The 18,858-nt window shown below is 31.2% G+C and overlaps 1 protein-coding gene across 1 annotated transcript; it reads left to right on the top strand.

Moving 5' to 3' along the window:
- Window positions 1-7,701: 7,701 nt before the first annotated feature.
- On the top strand, window positions 7,702-8,634 carry LOC139425275 (degenerin unc-8-like). The gene has a single exon (XM_071179242.2). The coding sequence runs from the start codon at window positions 7,702-7,704 to the stop codon at window positions 8,632-8,634; it is 933 nt and encodes a 310-aa protein (XP_071035343.2).
- The last annotated feature ends 10,224 nt before the right edge of the window (window positions 8,635-18,858 follow it).

The following is an 18,858-nucleotide window of genomic DNA, read 5'->3' as shown; positions in this document are numbered from 1 at the left end:
GAAAGAAACGAAAAAAAAAAAAAAAAAAAAAAAAAGAAAAGACAGCATATGGATCGTGTGGGTTGGTGAGAGAAGCGAGCAGAGAACAAAGATTCTGCTTGATTTGCTTCAATTTTTTGAGTTTATTACATAATATATTTGAGGTTGATCAAGTTTGGTGCCAATAGATATAAATATTAATCGGCATAAATATGTCAATAGATATAATTATGCTAATGGATTTCTATATCTTAAAATATCAAATATTTCCATTTTAATTTTTTCAATCTAACTTGCCTTTCCCGAGGTATTTCCATTTCCAACAATGTGTACTGCATTTTCAATTTTGGATTAAAAAGCCATGTGCGAAGCTAAATTTAAACAAATGGAGGTTATATTGGGATACAATTTTTTGAAGAATCCTATACTGCAATAAGAAATGTGTGGGCTCCTATTTAAAACATTGAAATTGCCCCTCCATCCCATGGATTGGAGGCCGAGTTTTGTATAATTGAAATTTTTGAAAACTTTTTCTAGCATACTTTTTTTTATTTTTGGTACAATACGAATTTATTGAGATGCTTGATGGTTTCCATATTTTTAAGACACAATATATACCAAGAAGAAATTAGATTGACTGTTGCTGCAGTTTTGATGAATATTACACGAAAAATTTGTTAAGTCTATGGAACCATGAAGAATTCAATCAAGAAATTGATTTTGTGATTAGTTAAAAAATATTTAATTACAATACTAAAAGCTTAAAGAGAACTAAATATTTTTTACTTTACTGCATGCAAACGGTCATTATACTCTAAATATAATTTTTACCTGATTCAAGATTTTGATACATGAAGCAAATTCCAAATTAAGGATTAAATAAGCGATTTAATTCTTTCAAAATTTATAAAGTGGATATTTTATACCTGGTATTGCAAGTAAGTAAAAAAGTCCGTTGAAAATAGAGTTAAGCTGCAAAAGAAAAATATAAAACTCTCGTCCAAGTTTTCTCTAAGCTGGGAAGAACTAAGCAGAAAATAAAACTTTTAGATAAATATCTCACCATACTTCAATTTTATCAGGAATATTCAGCTGCACTAGCTAAACAGCTCGAGAAAATTTTTTGCTGGGATTACACTAAAGCACATTTTTTTTCAAAGAATTCTGAGTTTCAGTGCATCAGATATTAATTTTTGAAAAACAATCTCATCTAGGATTCTTTCATAAAATGCGTTAATCGAAAAAGCATATAATTCAACTCCTATCGTCATATCGTATCATTTAGTGACACAAATGTTATACTTAAAAGAAATTAGAATCTGCCCTGAAAAAAAATTCCTTTCATTAAGATTTAAGAGAAAAATTTTATATTTTAAATTTGTTAAAATATTTTGGAAAGCTGCGAATAATGCTTTCAGATATTTTATTATTAGTGAATTATTCCGTAATTATTAGAAATTTATTATTATATTTTATAATTTAAAATTTTATTACGTTAAAGGAGTTTCTCAGCGTAATATTAATTGATTGGTTTCCATTATTTTAAAGAATTATAAAAAGTAAAGTCTAAAAAAATTTGAACAGTAAAATATGTAGCATAAATTAATGTATCTAAATTGCTTAAATTAATAAAAGAAAAATTTACAACTCTATTCGCTTATGTTTTTGAAAAAAATACTGAAAATCTGAAATTTTTTCAAATCTTTTTTAACTATCTCATAAGAGACGTTATTATTTCTCTTTTTTTTCAAAAAAAAAAAGTTTTATGCTGCCTAAAAAATACTTCATTACTTTATAATACTTTTTTACTTTAAGTCATAGTTATATTGCTCAAATTCCTCTGAATTAAAAAAAATTAAAAACTTTTGCTCACCGCGAATAGTTTAATGATCACAATTATTAAATATAAAAATACAGAATCTGGTTATTATAGAAAATCTTAATTTTTTTAACTTTTTGTATCGAACCATAAAATGTTTTTTCAACAGCTTCATTATAAAATGGTCTTGCTTAAATCTTCACTAGCTTCACTAGCTAATTTTCACTATTCCGATTTTTAAGAGAAAATACTTAAGAGAAGAGCCATTGTATTACCGTTTGTTTTCACTTTTTATTTATTTCTCATTTTTTATTAGGAAAGTTTAAAAGTTTTACGATTTAGGCTAACTCTTTAAAAGATCAACAAAAAAAATATCAGATCTTTAAGAAACCAAGGTAAACAGGCCTTTTAAGAGGAAATCAGTGAAATAAAAAATGAAAACACTATACATTAAATACCAGTGGGAAAGAAATTCTAACGGTTTTCTGTAAAATGGAATGTATGTATATTTAGGAGCTTTATGTATGTGACAACAATTGCAGAGTTCAAAATTTTATCTTTTTTTCTTTTAACAATTTTTATGCTTGAAAAGACTTTTGTTTCGGTGCAAGTAACAAAGAGAAGCTAGTGTTGGTTAGTGGAGATATTTAATAGTTTAAGATTATTTTGTGAACCTTTTTGAAAATGTATACTTATGCACTTACTCAAAGTTTTAAGTTTAAAAAAATCAAAACAATCTGTAAGATTTTTAGATACAATAATAAACTATATTGCTTAGTTGTTAATTTTCTGAGTTCTGTCATTTTTTTAGCAATGTAAGTTATGTATAGTTTTCTTAGTTATGCAGTTTTTCGAATCCAACTTTAAATAATGCAACAATGACTATTTTCGATTTCTATTTTTAGATACAATAATAAACTAATTGCTTAGTTGTTATTTTTCTGAGTTTCGTCATTTTTTTAGCAATGTAAGTTATGTATAGTTTTCTTAGCTATGCAGTTTTTCGAATCCAACTTTAAATAATACAACAATGACGATTTTCGATTTCTATTTTAGAGTGTATGAAAACGGAGTGTATGAAACGGTGACTTGCACCGTTTCACATTTTCAGAGCTTATAATTTGTAAATTGTTGCACATTTAAGAAACCGTTGGCTCACTGGAATCTCGCAAAGAGATTAGAACAACTTTTTATCTTAGGTAAAAGTATATGCCTGTCAATTCAACTGTTGGGCAGAAAATAACAGTTCATAACGCATCGTAACCACCAAATCCAAATGAAACTAGCTCGAACATCAATCCAGTGATTCAAACTTCTATCGTAATGAAACAGAATGGTATTCTGCGTCTCATAATTCTTTGCTGCGATCACTGTCACAGTTAGACAACTCTTTCGATTTTGACTATCCGGGACGAATCTATGAAATAAAAAAACGTTTACGATTGTAAACTTTTGAAACTTGTTGTACCAAAGACCTGTGTAATGGTGTCTGGTTTGTAGCATTGTGAAATAAGCAAAAAGGATGTCTGTAGTTTAGATCATGTCCTAACACACCTCGCTGAGAAAACATTTTCATGTCGATGTCTTTTATCATGATATTCGATTTATTACAATAAAAAGGCACCAACTTATATGAAATCACGTCGCATTTAAATACACGGATCTTATTAAGTGCTTTCACCTAATGTGGTTAAACAACCAGAATTTGAACTGAACTCACCTAATGAAGCTACTTAATTACTACTGTGTGCAACCGAGAGGGCAAGTCCCAGCCCCATTCCTTTTCCCCCATTCCTTTCAATACATGAAGTGTTACCAGTGTCCGGTACTCCCTAATTTGTGTCCTGCACTCTCCAAGACCCATTGCCTAATGAAAAGCCTTGCTCCTATATCCAGCTAAATTTCTTTTTTATGATTTTGAAACCATGAAAGTTGTAAAAAAATCATATATTCGTTACCGTGGCTAATTTGAAATTTTACAGCGGCCTAGGCCAATAGGCCCGTACGCCGAATACAATGGAACAACAATTTTTAACTTGGCAGCAAGTACATAGAAATAAAATGTTAAAAATTTTACAGTGACAACGATGGCAACAAGCCTCTAAAACATTGAAATACATCAGAAGAAGGTCAACGGATCCTTATAATTTAACATATCGTTCAAAAATTTAACATAAAAATAAACTAAAACAATATTGGTCGTGTTTGGTGTTGTTTCGTTCAGGCCAACCGACCCTTATAGTAACGTAATATATCTTACATCACAAACCCATTTTTACTTTCTAGATACTGCACTTGAAGTAAGGTATCAATAGGATCGAATGGATCTAGAGCTAGTTGCTGGGTGAAAGTAAATAGTTAGGAATTACACACAAGTTAATAGTACACATTAGTACAAGCCTGCCCAAAAGGACATAAAATTTGTAGAAATCAGTAAAAATTAAAATTGTAAAAACATTAAAATTTTAAAACACTATGTTAAAATAAGAAATCGATTGTACAAAGCCATTAACATGCATAAAATTTCAGGGTATAAAATTATTTGTGGATAAAGGATAGGATTATTTGTGGACACCGTGGTTTAAAAAAAACGTTTAGTTTTGTATTGATGGTTTAGTAACTATACTAGTTGTGAACAGTTCAGTGATTTAGTGAACAGTTTCAAAACCGTAAAGGTAAAAAATGTTATTTATCTTAAACTTTACGGTTTATCGGATGGACAGGCTCCTACTGGTTATTTTATCATAATTTTAGAATGGAAATTCTACCAGAGTACGTTTATTAAGTGAAAGCAAATTTTCGTAACTTAAAACATCATCTGCACTAATTTGGTATTTTTGGGGTCACCCCCTTGAACAATTAAGATTGAGTACTAAAACGGGATGATCTGATTATTAGATATAAAGTTATTTTGGGTGGTTCTTTTTTTTTGCGCACAGTATATAAACTTCGGAGAAAATACGTCAATGTGCCGCAACTGCTACAGAGTTGGGCAAAAATGTAATCGATTACATTTTGCGATTGCAGTAATCAATTTCTTGTAATCATGATTACAAGCTATTGATTACAGTAATTGGTTATGTAATCACGATTACAGTTGTAATCAAAATTATGAATATTTGTAATCATGATTACAAGTAATTGACTACTGTAATTGAGTATTGTAATCCGATTATAGTTGTAATCAAAACTTGTAATCATGATTACAAGTAATTGATTTCTGCGATTGAAACATGCAATGGATAACATTTTCGTTCTACTCTGATGTAATCAAAAATTATGATTACTTGTAATCACAATTACAAGTTATTGACTACATGTCAGTAATTATCTGTAATCAAGTAATGTTGTAATCGATTACTGTAATCGACGTCTGACTCTTCACCGCTATCTTGTGAACGATAGAGTTTATGCAAAACTAATGTTAACAACACTGCAGGAACACATCTCATCTACTGTGAATGCACATTGATGGATGGGTGTTTAGTGACCAGGTTTGCAAGCATTGAGCATTCGTAATATGTATCAGAAACTTATTGAGAGTATGTATCCTTACATGTGTCAACAGTGTTTATTCGTATGCATTTAAATACTCAGTCCTTTGAAATTATCCTTTAAACTAACCCTGTATTCTAACAGTTGTAAGCTGCTATGGATCAAATTATGGTAAAAAGTGAACGTAGCCTCCGCAATATTTATTTATTTTCAGTGATTCAGGGATTTTACAATAAATATTACTATATTTAAAAATTAGGAATTTTTCCACTAATATTTATTTACTTACAGTGATTCAGTGATTTTACAGTAAATTTTATATTAAAAATTATAGTATATAAGATTTTCGGTTCCGCAAAATTTTACGTTAAGAATGGATTTTAAGATAAAAAGTACTGAGTTCTGGTTCTTTTTACCGGAATTTTCTTACATTGTAGGTTTTAAATACTTTAATACTCTTTTGATCAGTTTTAGACAATTTTGAGCCATATACCTCGTGTGTCCTGTCCGAAATCAGTTTTGGACAAATATCAAATCCCAACCCTGGTATATTAATCCTGGAATAACTTAACTTTAACAATTGGGCAAGCTGCATAGAAGTTATAAAAGTTCAATTTAAATGCAGACTTACACCACTTCATTTGTGAATTTCTAGAAAACAGAAGTTTATAAGAAATAGTACTTTCCTAATTTTCTTTTCAGTTATTCTTCTAATAAAAGATTCCCAATTGCACACGTTATTGATAGTAAAATCACATAAAAATAATTTCAGTTTCATTTATCGGTGTTAAGAAAGATTTTACAACAAATTATGGAAATAACAATGGTAATTTCGTGTTCCATTTATAAGCACTTTTAAAAAAAAATTTCTCATTCTTTCAATACCGATTTTCAACATTCACTTCCAATTTAATTCAATTAGCTAATTTTTGAAGAGATAAATTTCTCAAAACTCCTTTCAAAGATATTACAAAAAAATACTTTATCAAAAAGGTTTCCTTGTCTACAACTAGATATTACTTTTGCTGAATCATCAAATTAAATTTGATCGATCTTTCAAACTGATATTACGAATAAAAGTTACTCCAGAAAACTTCTTACAAACACGAGCACTTTAAAGATGAGTAAATTATTTTGAAAGCGAATGAACAGTGCTAGATAATTGGAAGTCATGATGTATTATTTAATTTAATGAGTTATATACAATAAAGATATCTAAAAATAATTTTAAAGATGAGTGATTTACTTATCACTGAATGAATATTTCGACTAACTTGGGAATAGAAGAGAAACTGATCAACTTGATAATTACTGAATTTCCTTTAATTTCTTTCAAATAAATGAAGAATGTGAAACAGTAAGATTAATTTGATATCAAGAAAAGTAATTAAACTTCACAATAACTGCAGAAGAAAGTACTTCTATCAAAAAGGGTTTACTTTTAAAACCATTTTCAAATGAATTTCAGTACATTGCATATTAGATACAATAGATGTAATACTTGGATCGCAAATTGTGCTTTCATAATTTTTTAAGGATGATTCTTTAAAGAGTTCACAAGGAAGGAGTGAATTCTATTTCTCAGATGCATTTGAAGATGTACAAAATATTACTCGTAATAATTTTGAGAAAAAATATTTCCCCTCTATTTTCTAAAAATGATTTTATTTTAACATAAATAAAGATGTTTATTACAGATTACTTGTAACTTAAATTGAAAAAAAATTTAATTATTAAAAATTGTGTAACAAAAGTTTATCCTATTTCCTCGAAAGATTGATGAATTAATTTAAAATATGAATGAATACAATATAATCAATTTGAAAACAACAGATACTGTTCAACATGATGAAAGCAAGAACATAGATGAAATTGTTCCAAAGAAAATAAGTAGAAAGTATGCAAAAAACATAAATATATATTCTAAACAAGGGCGCTTTCAAACGAATAAACAAAAGTGTACTTTAAAGTTATCTCCTAGCCCTCGTGATCAGGACTCAAAAGACTCATCAATTCAAGCTTTATCGAAAATCAGAAAGGCAGACACAAAAGTTAGAAAATTAACTTGGTTGTTACTACTGTTTTTAGGAATCGGTGGGTGCGTTTATGAGATTCAAAAATTTTTAAACGTTTATCAGACTTCTCCTAATGTCATTACAGTAGAGGATGGATACGAGTCGAAATTAAAATTTCCAGCCGTTACTGTCTGTAACTTGAATCGACTGAAAACTGTGTATGAGTATTGTATAAACCTTGACATCATTGATAGTTGTTTAAACTTAAGAGATATATATGGATTTGTGCATATTACTGAGCGACGCAACATTATTTCCTGCTCATATTTTCGAAATCAAACTGTTTTTAACTCTAAAAGAAACGAATCAGCTTCTTTTGCTCGTTACATGAAAATGGATGATAAAAACCAAAGATTTGTTGGACATCAGAAAGCAGATCTAATCAAACATTGTGTTTTCAACATGCAGTTATGCTCTCTTGACGACTTTATTCATTTCCAAAGCTTGCAATATGGAAATTGTTTTACTTTTAACACAAGTGATTTAGAGACGACATCAATAGGGTACAAAAGTGGTTTGGAATTACATTTGAATGTAGAGACAGAACAATATTCAACTACTACACCTAGCATGGCAATCGGTGCAAGAGTATCGAATCATAGTATTTCAGAAGAGCCGAATCCGGAAAAAGACGGAGTAAATATCAGTCCTGGTTACGAAACTCCAATTGCTTTGAAGCAATATAATATCGAACGTCTACCATCGCCATTTAAAGATCATTGTCTCGATTACCATATGCATAATTACTATAGTAACGAAGCTGAATGTTTCAAAATGTGTCTCCAAAGCCAAAGTTTGAATATTTGTGGTTGCGTTGACCCTTCTGTCATTTTTATTTCAGATTTAAAACACTGCGATTTTGCAAACAAAACAGACGTATGTTGCTTAGATGATGTGCAAAACCAAATCTCTGGGAATGTTTCCATTTGTGATTGCCCTTTATCTTGTTATTCGACCTCATACCGTAGAGAGATATCAATGGCTGCTTTGCCAATCAAATCACGTTTTTTTGTTAATGGAACTAGTTTATTAACAAATTTCAAAGACAATTATGCCATTTTGAGAGTATATTACAAAACTTTGTCTCACCGTACGTACAAACAATTACCCATGTTTAGCAGCTCTGAAATATTTAGCTGTTTAGGTGGTGCTATGTCACTTTGGCTGGGTATTTCAATATTTTCTTTTATTGAAGTCGCGGATATTTTAATTGTCTTTTGTCGTTATGCGTATCATACCGTTTATAAAATATTGCATAATCTTTAAATTTTGTACCTACAAACTAACAAAATTCTATTTGTTTATTGATTTGATCTAAAACACACTAGTGGTGTTAAAAAAATTATAACAAGAAAATAAATGAGTTTAAAAAACAATTTTTGACGGAAACTCATATGAGAGAGCATAATCATTTTTCTAGAGTTTCTGATTTTATTTAAAAATATTTTCAACAGATGGCTCTGTATATATTTGCAACGGAAAACGTTTCTGAGAAAAATTAACGAAAAGCAAGTAATATGATTTTTTGATGCATTTACTATTATTATGAGATTTTTAATTGGTTTTCCTTGATTTTCATGGTGAATGTCTCCAACGCTATCTGTCAAAAAATTTTGAACTAAAAAAAAAATCTGAAGTTGTTATGCGAACTTCTTGTCTTGTTACACGAATTTATTGCTGGAGTTGTTCCTTTAATCTGTACCGTTTTATTGCTGAAAAAAATTCTTGTCACAATTACTAAGCAGGTATGTTCCATTGCAAGTTAATAAACGTCTTTTCGTACAATATTAAACTTGCGGTATTTGTGAAGAATAGTCAATTTTTAAAATTTCTTTAAAAAAAACGTTCTTTCTGCTATCTATATCTTAATCTGCTTAATTTTAAAGTTTTACATAGATTTATCTCGTTATATATTTATGAATTTTTAAAAAACTTATCTATTTAAGTGCAACTTATTAATATCTTTTTGCTTTGCATCATTCAATGTTTATTATGCCTTGTTTAGAAAATTTTTAACATTTCTTTGCCTGATGTATTTGCAAACTATTGTCTAGATTTAATAGTTCTTAAGCAAGTTGTTGTTTATGTGGTGCAATGTCAGTTTTCTTATTTTTCCTCTTCATCCTTTAAGTTCTAGATATTTTATCCTCTCACAATATTTCAAACAAGATCTTTAAAATAAATAGAGCTTTAAATGAAATATAAGAGTAAAAAAATGAAACAATAACTATAAAATTTATGCGAGTCTGAAAATATTTGTTACTAAAGTTATTCACCGTATTTTCAAATTTAATGATTTATAAATTGAAGCAAAAAGCATTGAACAAACTTTTAAGGACAGTCCCTAAAAGGCAAAAATACCACAAAAAGTTGTTTTCCAGAAAATTTTTATATTTCGAGCAGTTAAGTTTTTGTATTCATGAACAATTTTGCATTTAACTTTTTATCAACTGATAACATCAATACAGTATCGTGTTTTATTTTTTGGTGCGTGCTGAACATCTTATTTCAGACATTCTTCAATTCTTTCTTCTCTATTGAAGAATTTTAATAGAAAATGTCAAGCCGTTTTTTTTTATCTTATTAGAAAGTGTTTTGCATTGCAATCAATAAAAAAAAATATGAATCTATAGAAACAACTTTTCAAAATTAATTATGTTTACTCTTTCTAAATATTTACAAGAGCTCACGATATTATAAACATGTTGTTCATATAAACATTCATGAAAATTGTAGCTTGTGTTCAAGTTTATTTTTGTTTCATAGCTGAATGTTTTATTATCTGAAACTCATTAATTTTTGGAGAAAAAAAAATATTTCAGTTTTAAACTGAAAATACTTAAAATACGAAATTCACTTAAAATTGCGGATAAGTTAGTCCCATAATTTCAAACTACAAACATTAAGATAGTTTAAATATTAAACTATTGATGAAATCGATGCTGATAAAACTGTGATTTTAGATCTAAAAATATTTTTGAAAATAAAATTAGTTTGCAATAGTGTTTTACCTTATAATAACAATATATCACTAGAACTTATATAATATTTAATGGGATAAATTAAATTTATGAAGACAAGATTTAGTGAAGGTTAAAAACAACTATATATTTAAAACGATGCAAATTTTCCAAATGTTTAAAATTATAATTATTGAATTGTTGATGTTTTTTACAAGGTAAGAAGAAATATTTTCTGATTGTAAAAAAAATATTCAACTTGTAGAAGTGAATTATATTGAATGATTCGAATTTGAAAATTGGATGCAAGAAGAAAAATTTTTACTTGAAAAGCAATTGCACTGAAAAATTTAGTCTTCAGAAGGCAGTCTGGACAGAAGGTTCCAGAATTATTATGTTATAAATAAAATAACTAAATATTAGAGATGATTGAATGCGACGCATTTTATTAAATAAGAGATAGAGTGAAGAAAATAGAATTATGATCATAATTCTGTTTTTTTATAGTGAAAAGTCTAGAACTTACATAAAATTACAAATATCCGGTTTTCTGTATGTTGTTTATGAATTTTTTGCACGAACCTTTTTTGATTTTACACTAATATTATTTCCCTATTTCCTTACATTTCTCTTAATCAGCATTTTTTGAAGATGACTTTTCATGCTTCCCCCTTCTTATGTTATTTTAGATGCCATAAGTGGCTAAATTTTGAAAATTTTAGTTTGTTGTGAAAAAATGGTTCTGGTTAATATAAAAAGTTAACATGTATATATCTTTGTAATAAAATATAGTATGAAAAATTGCATTGTATTTTATTTGTTAAACTGAGAATTTAAAAAAAAAATTTATATTAAGCAAATGCAAATCATTGAATTATTTTCCTATATATTTCTAATAACATTCTTTAATCCTTAGTCAGTGACATTTAAAAAAAAAAAATTTATTACTACTTTTGCTATTAAAAGCAAAAACTTAGCACTGATTTTTTTAAGCTTTCATTTTAGTCAACTAAATTAATTTTAAAATTCCAATCAATGCAGGATTTAAACTTATGACTTATATGCTTGTTTATTAAATTTAAATATCGCAAAATGTATTTGTCTTTTTAGAAGTCGAAATATTCTTAAACATTTAATAAATATTTATAATAACTAATATTAAAAAAATATACATGGTCTAAAATATTTAATTTAAGAGATTAATAGTTTCGGGAGAAAAATTAAATCATGAGATCAAGTAATATTTAAATGTAAGAAATTTTGTTTAAACATTACAAATGCACAACACTCTCCTTGTCAATTCAGCAATCCTTGAGTTATATGTCAATCATTTTGAGAATTATTTCGCCATGAAATCACGAGATTTGTCACAAAAGGGAAATCTTAAATATATGACGAAAATGTTTCCTCAACTCGAAACCTCATCATAGTGCATGGCGGGTGATTGTTAACTAGAAGATAAAACTGAAATAAAGACTGGACAATTGAAAATAAAGGGATGGATCAAGCCAACTAGCCTATATGGTGGTCAAGGAGTTGTATGGTGCTGGCCTGTATGGTGGTCAACCATGAGGTTCACGGGCTCGAATCTCACTTCGGGCATGGGCGTAATTTATCAATCTTCCCTCCTGGTGATGTTTAGACGACATTGATGGTGCCCCTTGTAAAGGGACCAGAAGGCCTGCATTGTGACCACGGTAAAGTGTAGCAGAAAAATTAGATACATTAGTAGTAATGTAATGAGAAATAATGGAATATTAGAATAATTAAATTAGAAATAATTTAATTTAAAATTAATGAAAAAATGGGATTCTACTTAATATTAAATGTGAGATATCATTCCTATAATATTTCCTATAATTCTCCGAGAGATATGTGAATTACTCCAGGTGTTCCGCTTTTAACTTTTAGTTCTTTAGAAGCTGTAATGACAATTGCTGGTTAGATGCTCCATTATAATGTTCAAAGCATGATGCAATATTGTTCTCTGTTTTTATCCGTAAACACTCGCCAACTCTATGAATAATTACTGAAAACAAACACCATAAATCGTGGCCTCTCTACTTGTCACGATTGCCATTTATATTGAGTGAATATTTTTTTAAATCCTTTCTGCCAACTGTGCAACATTCGTGAAGAAATGGAGCTCGGCACAAAATGAATGATTTAGACTTACTGTAGTTTCAGTTTTGTTGCTGCTATCTCTGTTCCTTATTCTAATTTTATTGCTTGTTTTTGTCTGCAATTATCTTTTAATGTACCATTAGAAATAAAATAAATAAAATATTTCAAAAGTGTGCCAGACAAACATTGCTCGTTTTTCTCGACTAGTATGCGACAAACCGTTGTTTATACACTGAGAAAATTAGTATGGTCAAAGCTACCAGAGTATGATAAAAATTACCAGGCTCCCAAATCTATGGGAACAACAAAAAAGGTGATAATTTTTATCAAAGCGCTTTGGAAAGGATTTTCCTAAAATTAACAATAAAATATTGTTTTAAAATGTGTGTCAAAAGTTGGTAAGCGTCGTATAATTTAGAAATTTTATCATACCTCCGAACATGGCATAAAAACCATTTATTCTGTTAAATTTATTTTTCAGTTTTGCATTATTTACTAAATGTGTAAAATAAAACTAAATGTGTAGAATTAATTTCGAAAGCAAAAATTTCCAGTAAAACCGTTACCATTTGAATAGACAAATTAGGAAATAACAGGTTCAAATGTTTTTATTTCCAGAATTTCGGTATTTTTTTAAAGAAATTTCCTTACCATACAGTCCGGTTATACCAGAATTCTTCGTTGTGTGATATTTGCTATAAGTGCAGTACTTGTGAAGATGATGAATGTCGGTGGATATGACGAACAAATGACGTCATATTTAGTGGATTGAAATTATTTATGAGATGCAGAAACATTTAGTTTTTCTTCCTCCTGTTTTAGGTGAACTAACAGCTCTTCTGGTAGTCATTATCTATCTATATTATATAAAACGCTAATACGTATGCATCAATAAAACCGATGATAGTTCTTTCGCGTTGGCAACAGTTTTTATTTTTAATTGATAGGAATTGGCACACAAGAGCACGTAGTGAACATCATATGGCTAATCTATATTATATAAAACGCTAATACGTTTTAATTGATAGGCTTCGGCGCGCAAGAGCACGTAGTGAGTATCATATCGTAGTGAGTAATCGGGTGAATTCTCACCAAATTATCAAAAATATTCTCACAAAATTATCTTCATCGAAGCCGATGCTTTACATCCGGAGTTCAGTACTATTTCATATTGTTTTACAACACGTGGTTTTAGCCCTCTGGTGGGAAAGACTTTAAAACAAAACTTACAACAGTTACTTTTCTCAACTGAAATTTAGAATAGTGTGATTAAGAAAAATATGCGAACTGTTTTCAATTTCAAATTAATATTGAAATGCACAGGTTTAGAATTTTCTACAGTGAAAAGTTTTCGGAACTTCAGTGTTCAAAAAAGTATACAAAAGCTAGACGTTAAGAGCGTATCCAATGAGCGAGCAAAGCGAGCATCGGATTGCGAAGCAATACGAAATGAACTGCGAAAGCAGTTCCGGGGGTTGGCGAGCGACAGCGAGCAGGGGGCAAAGCCTCCTAGTTTCTATATAATATCGATTAAAGCTTTTCTCATTATTGTTGAAAACTAGGTTTATTATTCTTTTCAATTTAATATAATATTAAGTTATAATATTAAGTTATAATAATATTTTTTAAAAAGGCCGTTTTTGTCCACACGAGCTCCACTACTCGGGGCTTATGGTCATGCTAGGGGGCTAATGTGGACAAACTTGTATTAATAAGTAAAAATTTATTTTCAACTCAGTAAGGTATATTTGAAGTTAAAATAAAAACAAATTTTAATCTAAACTTTATTGGAGAATAAATATTGATATAATATACCTATTAATTAAAATACTAATTTATAATAGAGCATTTAGACAGACATTTCAAACGTAAATCATTAGATTGAGAAACTATTATTCAATTTGACTTGATAGCGTGGAACCAATTTTAAGTTGAATCAATTTTAATAGCCATAGTTTTAACATGATGAGGAAATGGTCAGAATAAACAACAGACGGTGCTCGTGACTTTGATATATTTCCCCCACTGAAGCAATGAAACCAACTTGTCAGAGGGAAGATGACACTGTTTGTATATATTTTTTTTACTTTAATGTACGGAAAAAGATGATTTAGCAAATTTGAATTGTATTCTTTTAACAAACTTGTTAAAATATCTCCCTTCTCTTAAAACTTTTAAAAAGTGATTCAATATAAAGGTTTCCTATTAAATGGTTTAGATTATAACGAAAAACCATTATATTTGCTAAGGTATATAGACACGCTCTGATTTACAAAATAAATAACATCAAATGATTTACATTTGTAACTAATTCATATTTCTTATATTTTATTTTTTATTTTATTTTATGACCGCCGTTGAACAGTCGACCCAATTTTACGACTACAAATGTTCAACGCCGTAGCCTTGTAATTTTGAACCAATCCAGAAGACAAGGAAACTCCTGGATCGGTACCCCCAGAGGTATTGATTTGTTATGGGAACATGGAGGACTTTGACACTCGACGGATTTAACGTGCATCAGTCACCATTTACTACACGGGGAGTCTTCGACCAGCAGGGACCGAACCCACGAACTCTTGGACATGGGCCCGGCACCCCACTGACCAGGCTATCCCTGCCTAGTAGCGACAATTTAATTTTACATAGATTAACTAGCAGCGTTACATTACAGCCACAAAGAATGGACATCGACAATAACAGTACAATATAAAATAGCTAGCCACGTCACAGGTATTTTTTTTTTAAATTCTTTTTTTTTAATTTTTTTAATTTTTTTTTTATTTTTATTTTTTTTTTAATTTATTTATTATTATAATTTTTTTTTAAACATTTAACATATAACATAAATGGCCATCACGGGTAGCTGAAAAGCTCCGGACTCACTGTCTGTCCCCAGGGACTGGGAGCAGGGTCAGTGGTGAGGCTTGTGTGGTATGTATGTTTTGTTTATGTTGTGTTGCGTGTTTTACCTATTTTTCTTATGAGTAGTAGTTGAGGCAGTGTTTTGGCGGATCATGATATAGATTACTGTTTTTTATTGTGTGTGCGTTTATAGACAGTTAAGCCATCTCTTGTTTGTGTGGATAGAGCTTGAGTTTTTATTATTTCTTTTTTTAAATTTTATTAGCCTCACGGACAACAGCTTGTGTTGACTGACTGCCTGCCAAATGCTTGCTGGTCAGGGGTGGGACCAGAGTGTGTTTCTATGCTGCAGCAATGGTTTGCCTGGAGCCCTGACACCTCAACATTGTATTTGCTGCCAGTATTTTTACAAAGTAAGCTGATATAGCCTGGTTGGTAGAGCGTTTTTTCCATTTTCAAGTTGTCGTGAACTCGATTTTCGCTGGACGAAGACTCGCCATGCAGTAAACGGTGACTGGTGCACGTTAAATAAGTTGGGTCACAAAGTCCTACAACCTCTGGAGGAGCTGAATTAGAGATTGATCGCTCTCTGATTCGGGTTCAACATTACGAGCTATGCATGAATGAATGAATGTATGGGTGCGTCGGCCCTGGGAACGAGCTGTAACGTGTGTGCGGCTGAAGTCGTATTCTTGGCAAACAGATGGCGCCACTGAAAAACAAGAAATGCCCCATGTGCCTTAAATTCGCTTGATTTCACCAAACAGGCTGGCTGGCAATGGCAAGTAGCATTAGAAACAACAACATATTGGAAGTTGAAAAGGGTCAATGTGTATGCGTCCACACTAACCCCACGAAGACACGTGCATAATGTCTAATAATGGTTAGTTAAAAGTATACATAGCAAAAGTTTGTATCAAAAAAGGTAAAAAAAACATATAATTCATAATACACTGGTGTGCAAAACTTAAGCAACAAGTGCGTTTTTTGTCATAACTCTACAAGTAATTATCCGATTGACATAAAATTAGAATATGATGTACATTATTTTGTACTTAAACGATGGTACAAGAATAATGGCGCAGAAATGAATATAAAGCTTAAAGTAGGGTATGGAACAAAAAAAGGCTTCATTTGACCTATAGTGGCGTTACACATGATTGCCTGAAGAAGCGTAAGTACAACAGGCAGATGTTCCCTAGTATGGGATATGCCCTCCCCTTACGGTAATTGTTGCTTGGCATCGTCTCTCCATGCTAAGCACCAGATTATCCAGGAGTTCTTGGGGGTAAACGTCTCCATTCCTCCTTTAATGCATCTTTATCTTTCAGCTGATGTGTGTTACCAGGAGGATACTGTCGTGTCGCAAGACGTCTCCCTAATGCATCCCACACATGCTCTATGGGATTTAGATCTGGAGAGTAAGCTGGTCAATCCATTCATGTGATTTCTCCAGATTCCAGTAGCTCTTGAACATTAGCAGTACGGTGTGGCCGGGCATTGTCATCCATAAAAATGAAGTCTGGTTCAATGGCCTCCCGGAACAGACGCACATGGGGTAGGATTTCCTCATTGCAGTAGCGGTCTCCAGTTACAGATCCTCGGTCGAAGATCTGAAGCTCAGACAGCCCGTTCAACATAATGCCACCCCAGACGACAACTCCAGGACCACCGAAACGATCTCTTTCCGCGATGTTATTGGGATGAAATCGAGCTCCAACCTCTCTCCAGATCAACTGACGTTGAGAATCACTTGTAGCACTAAAATTACTCTCATCTGTGAAGAGGACGCGACTCCATTGATGAGGTGTCCGGGTTTCGTGTTCTCTTCACCACTCTAAACGGTGCCGCAGATGGCTAACTTTTAAAGGTATGCAGCGTTCAGGGCGTCAAGCAAATAAGCCACCTTTGTGGAGGCGTCAGGCCACTGTAAATCTTGATACTTGTCGTCCTGTGGCTGAGCACAGTTGCTGAGATATGGCGCTCGCTGACTGAAAACGGTTTCTTTTCACCTGGAGGATAATGTAACGGTCATCTCTTGGTGTTGTTTTCCTTGGATGGCCACCACCAACCTTCCGAACAGCTATACCAGTAGTTTTAAAGGCATTCCAAGCACGAGAAACAACACTTTTATTGATCCCGAACTCTTCGGCGACACTGGTCACACTACGCCCCTCCTCAAGTTTACCAATCATTCTTCCTCGAGTAAAGTCGTCTAAATGATTTCTTGAAGACATGTTTCACAAAACAAATCACTTGCACTTGCAGCGAATGTCTTTAACTACGGTGCTCTTCATCCTCTTATCACAGCTTTGACCTGCGCGTGCCGACCCACAAGGTTTACGTACACTTGCATCACCTACGACGTTCTATTTCTAAAATTTGCATGCAAATACTCTTTCTACTGAATTATTTGCATATTATACTGCATTTTCATGGCTATCTTATACTTTGTTGGGGAGCTGTGGCCGAAACACCACTTGTTTCTTAAGTTTTGCACAGCAGTGTATATCACCTTTCATTGAAATTTTGGAAATAAAATATGTTAATAAAAGAATAAAGAGAAAATTCAGAGGCTATTTTTTTTCCTAAAACCTTGCTTAACAAATTTCTACTAAATTAACCTCAGTCAGATTATGCAACTACACATGGAAGTGAATATCAATGCTACCAATCTACGATACCTCATAAATGAAATTTGACCAATAAAAAAAAATGTTATTCAAGATGTACCCCATGTTTACACTAGCCCCCTTCTCTCTTAACAGCAAAGTAGAATAAAGAATATAAATATTAAAGGAAAATATCTTTAAATTCGCGATCGCAACGAACAATAGGGGGCGTCGTTGCAAGAGACGAATACCTGCGATTTCTATATGAACAGTCATTCAGTTAGTCTGAAGACGTCTTGAATGTAGCGTGTAGCATTGTAACGTTCCTACTTTATTGTTGCTTATTAAATTTAAAAAAGAAAAATGTTTGATATTCTTTCTTAAGCAAACGAAAACAAAATGGTATCGCTTTTTCCTTTTTTTTTTTTAAGAAGGAGCATCCAAAACAGAAGAAATGCATTTTACCTTAATACACTCATCTGTAACAGTATGCGATAGCAAAATCGGAAGTTATCAGTTGCAAGTTTGTTGATAATAGAAGTTAAAAATTATTGAGACATTTTTCTTCAAATGTTCGGCGTGTTCTGAATCTGAAAGATATCCCAATATTCTGGAGAGTTTTTTCAAGTTCTTCGGCTTTTCCTTAGGGAAATTTTGCTTTTTATTTGCTGCTAAGAAAATGGCGTAGGATTCTGCAAAATGATTTCGATGGAACTAAATGAAAACGTGATAAATTAATGTCTGATACTTTCAGGCTCCCGCTAGAGGGCGTACTCGAGCGTTGTGATCGCGAATTAGGGATACAAAAATATTTTATTAAAAAAAACACTTTAATTACTTTTATTAATTTTATGCTGATGACAACCAAAAAAATAAAGAAATTGAAGTGGAAAAAGTGCGATTTTATTATTTTTATCATGCTTTACATA

This window comes from Parasteatoda tepidariorum, chromosome 6 (genome assembly GCF_982258835.1).
Source record: "Parasteatoda tepidariorum strain Cologne lab strain chromosome 6, Ptep-v5.0, whole genome shotgun sequence".
In the NCBI taxonomy this organism is placed as follows: Eukaryota; Metazoa; Arthropoda; class Arachnida; order Araneae; family Theridiidae; genus Parasteatoda; species Parasteatoda tepidariorum.
This window is presented reverse-complemented; position numbering and strand designations above follow the sequence as displayed.

Coding starts and splice junctions, on each gene's coding strand:
- LOC139425275 (XM_071179242.2), top strand. CDS start 7,702: ATGGATGATAAAAACCAAAGATTTGTTGGACATCAGAAAGCAGATCTA.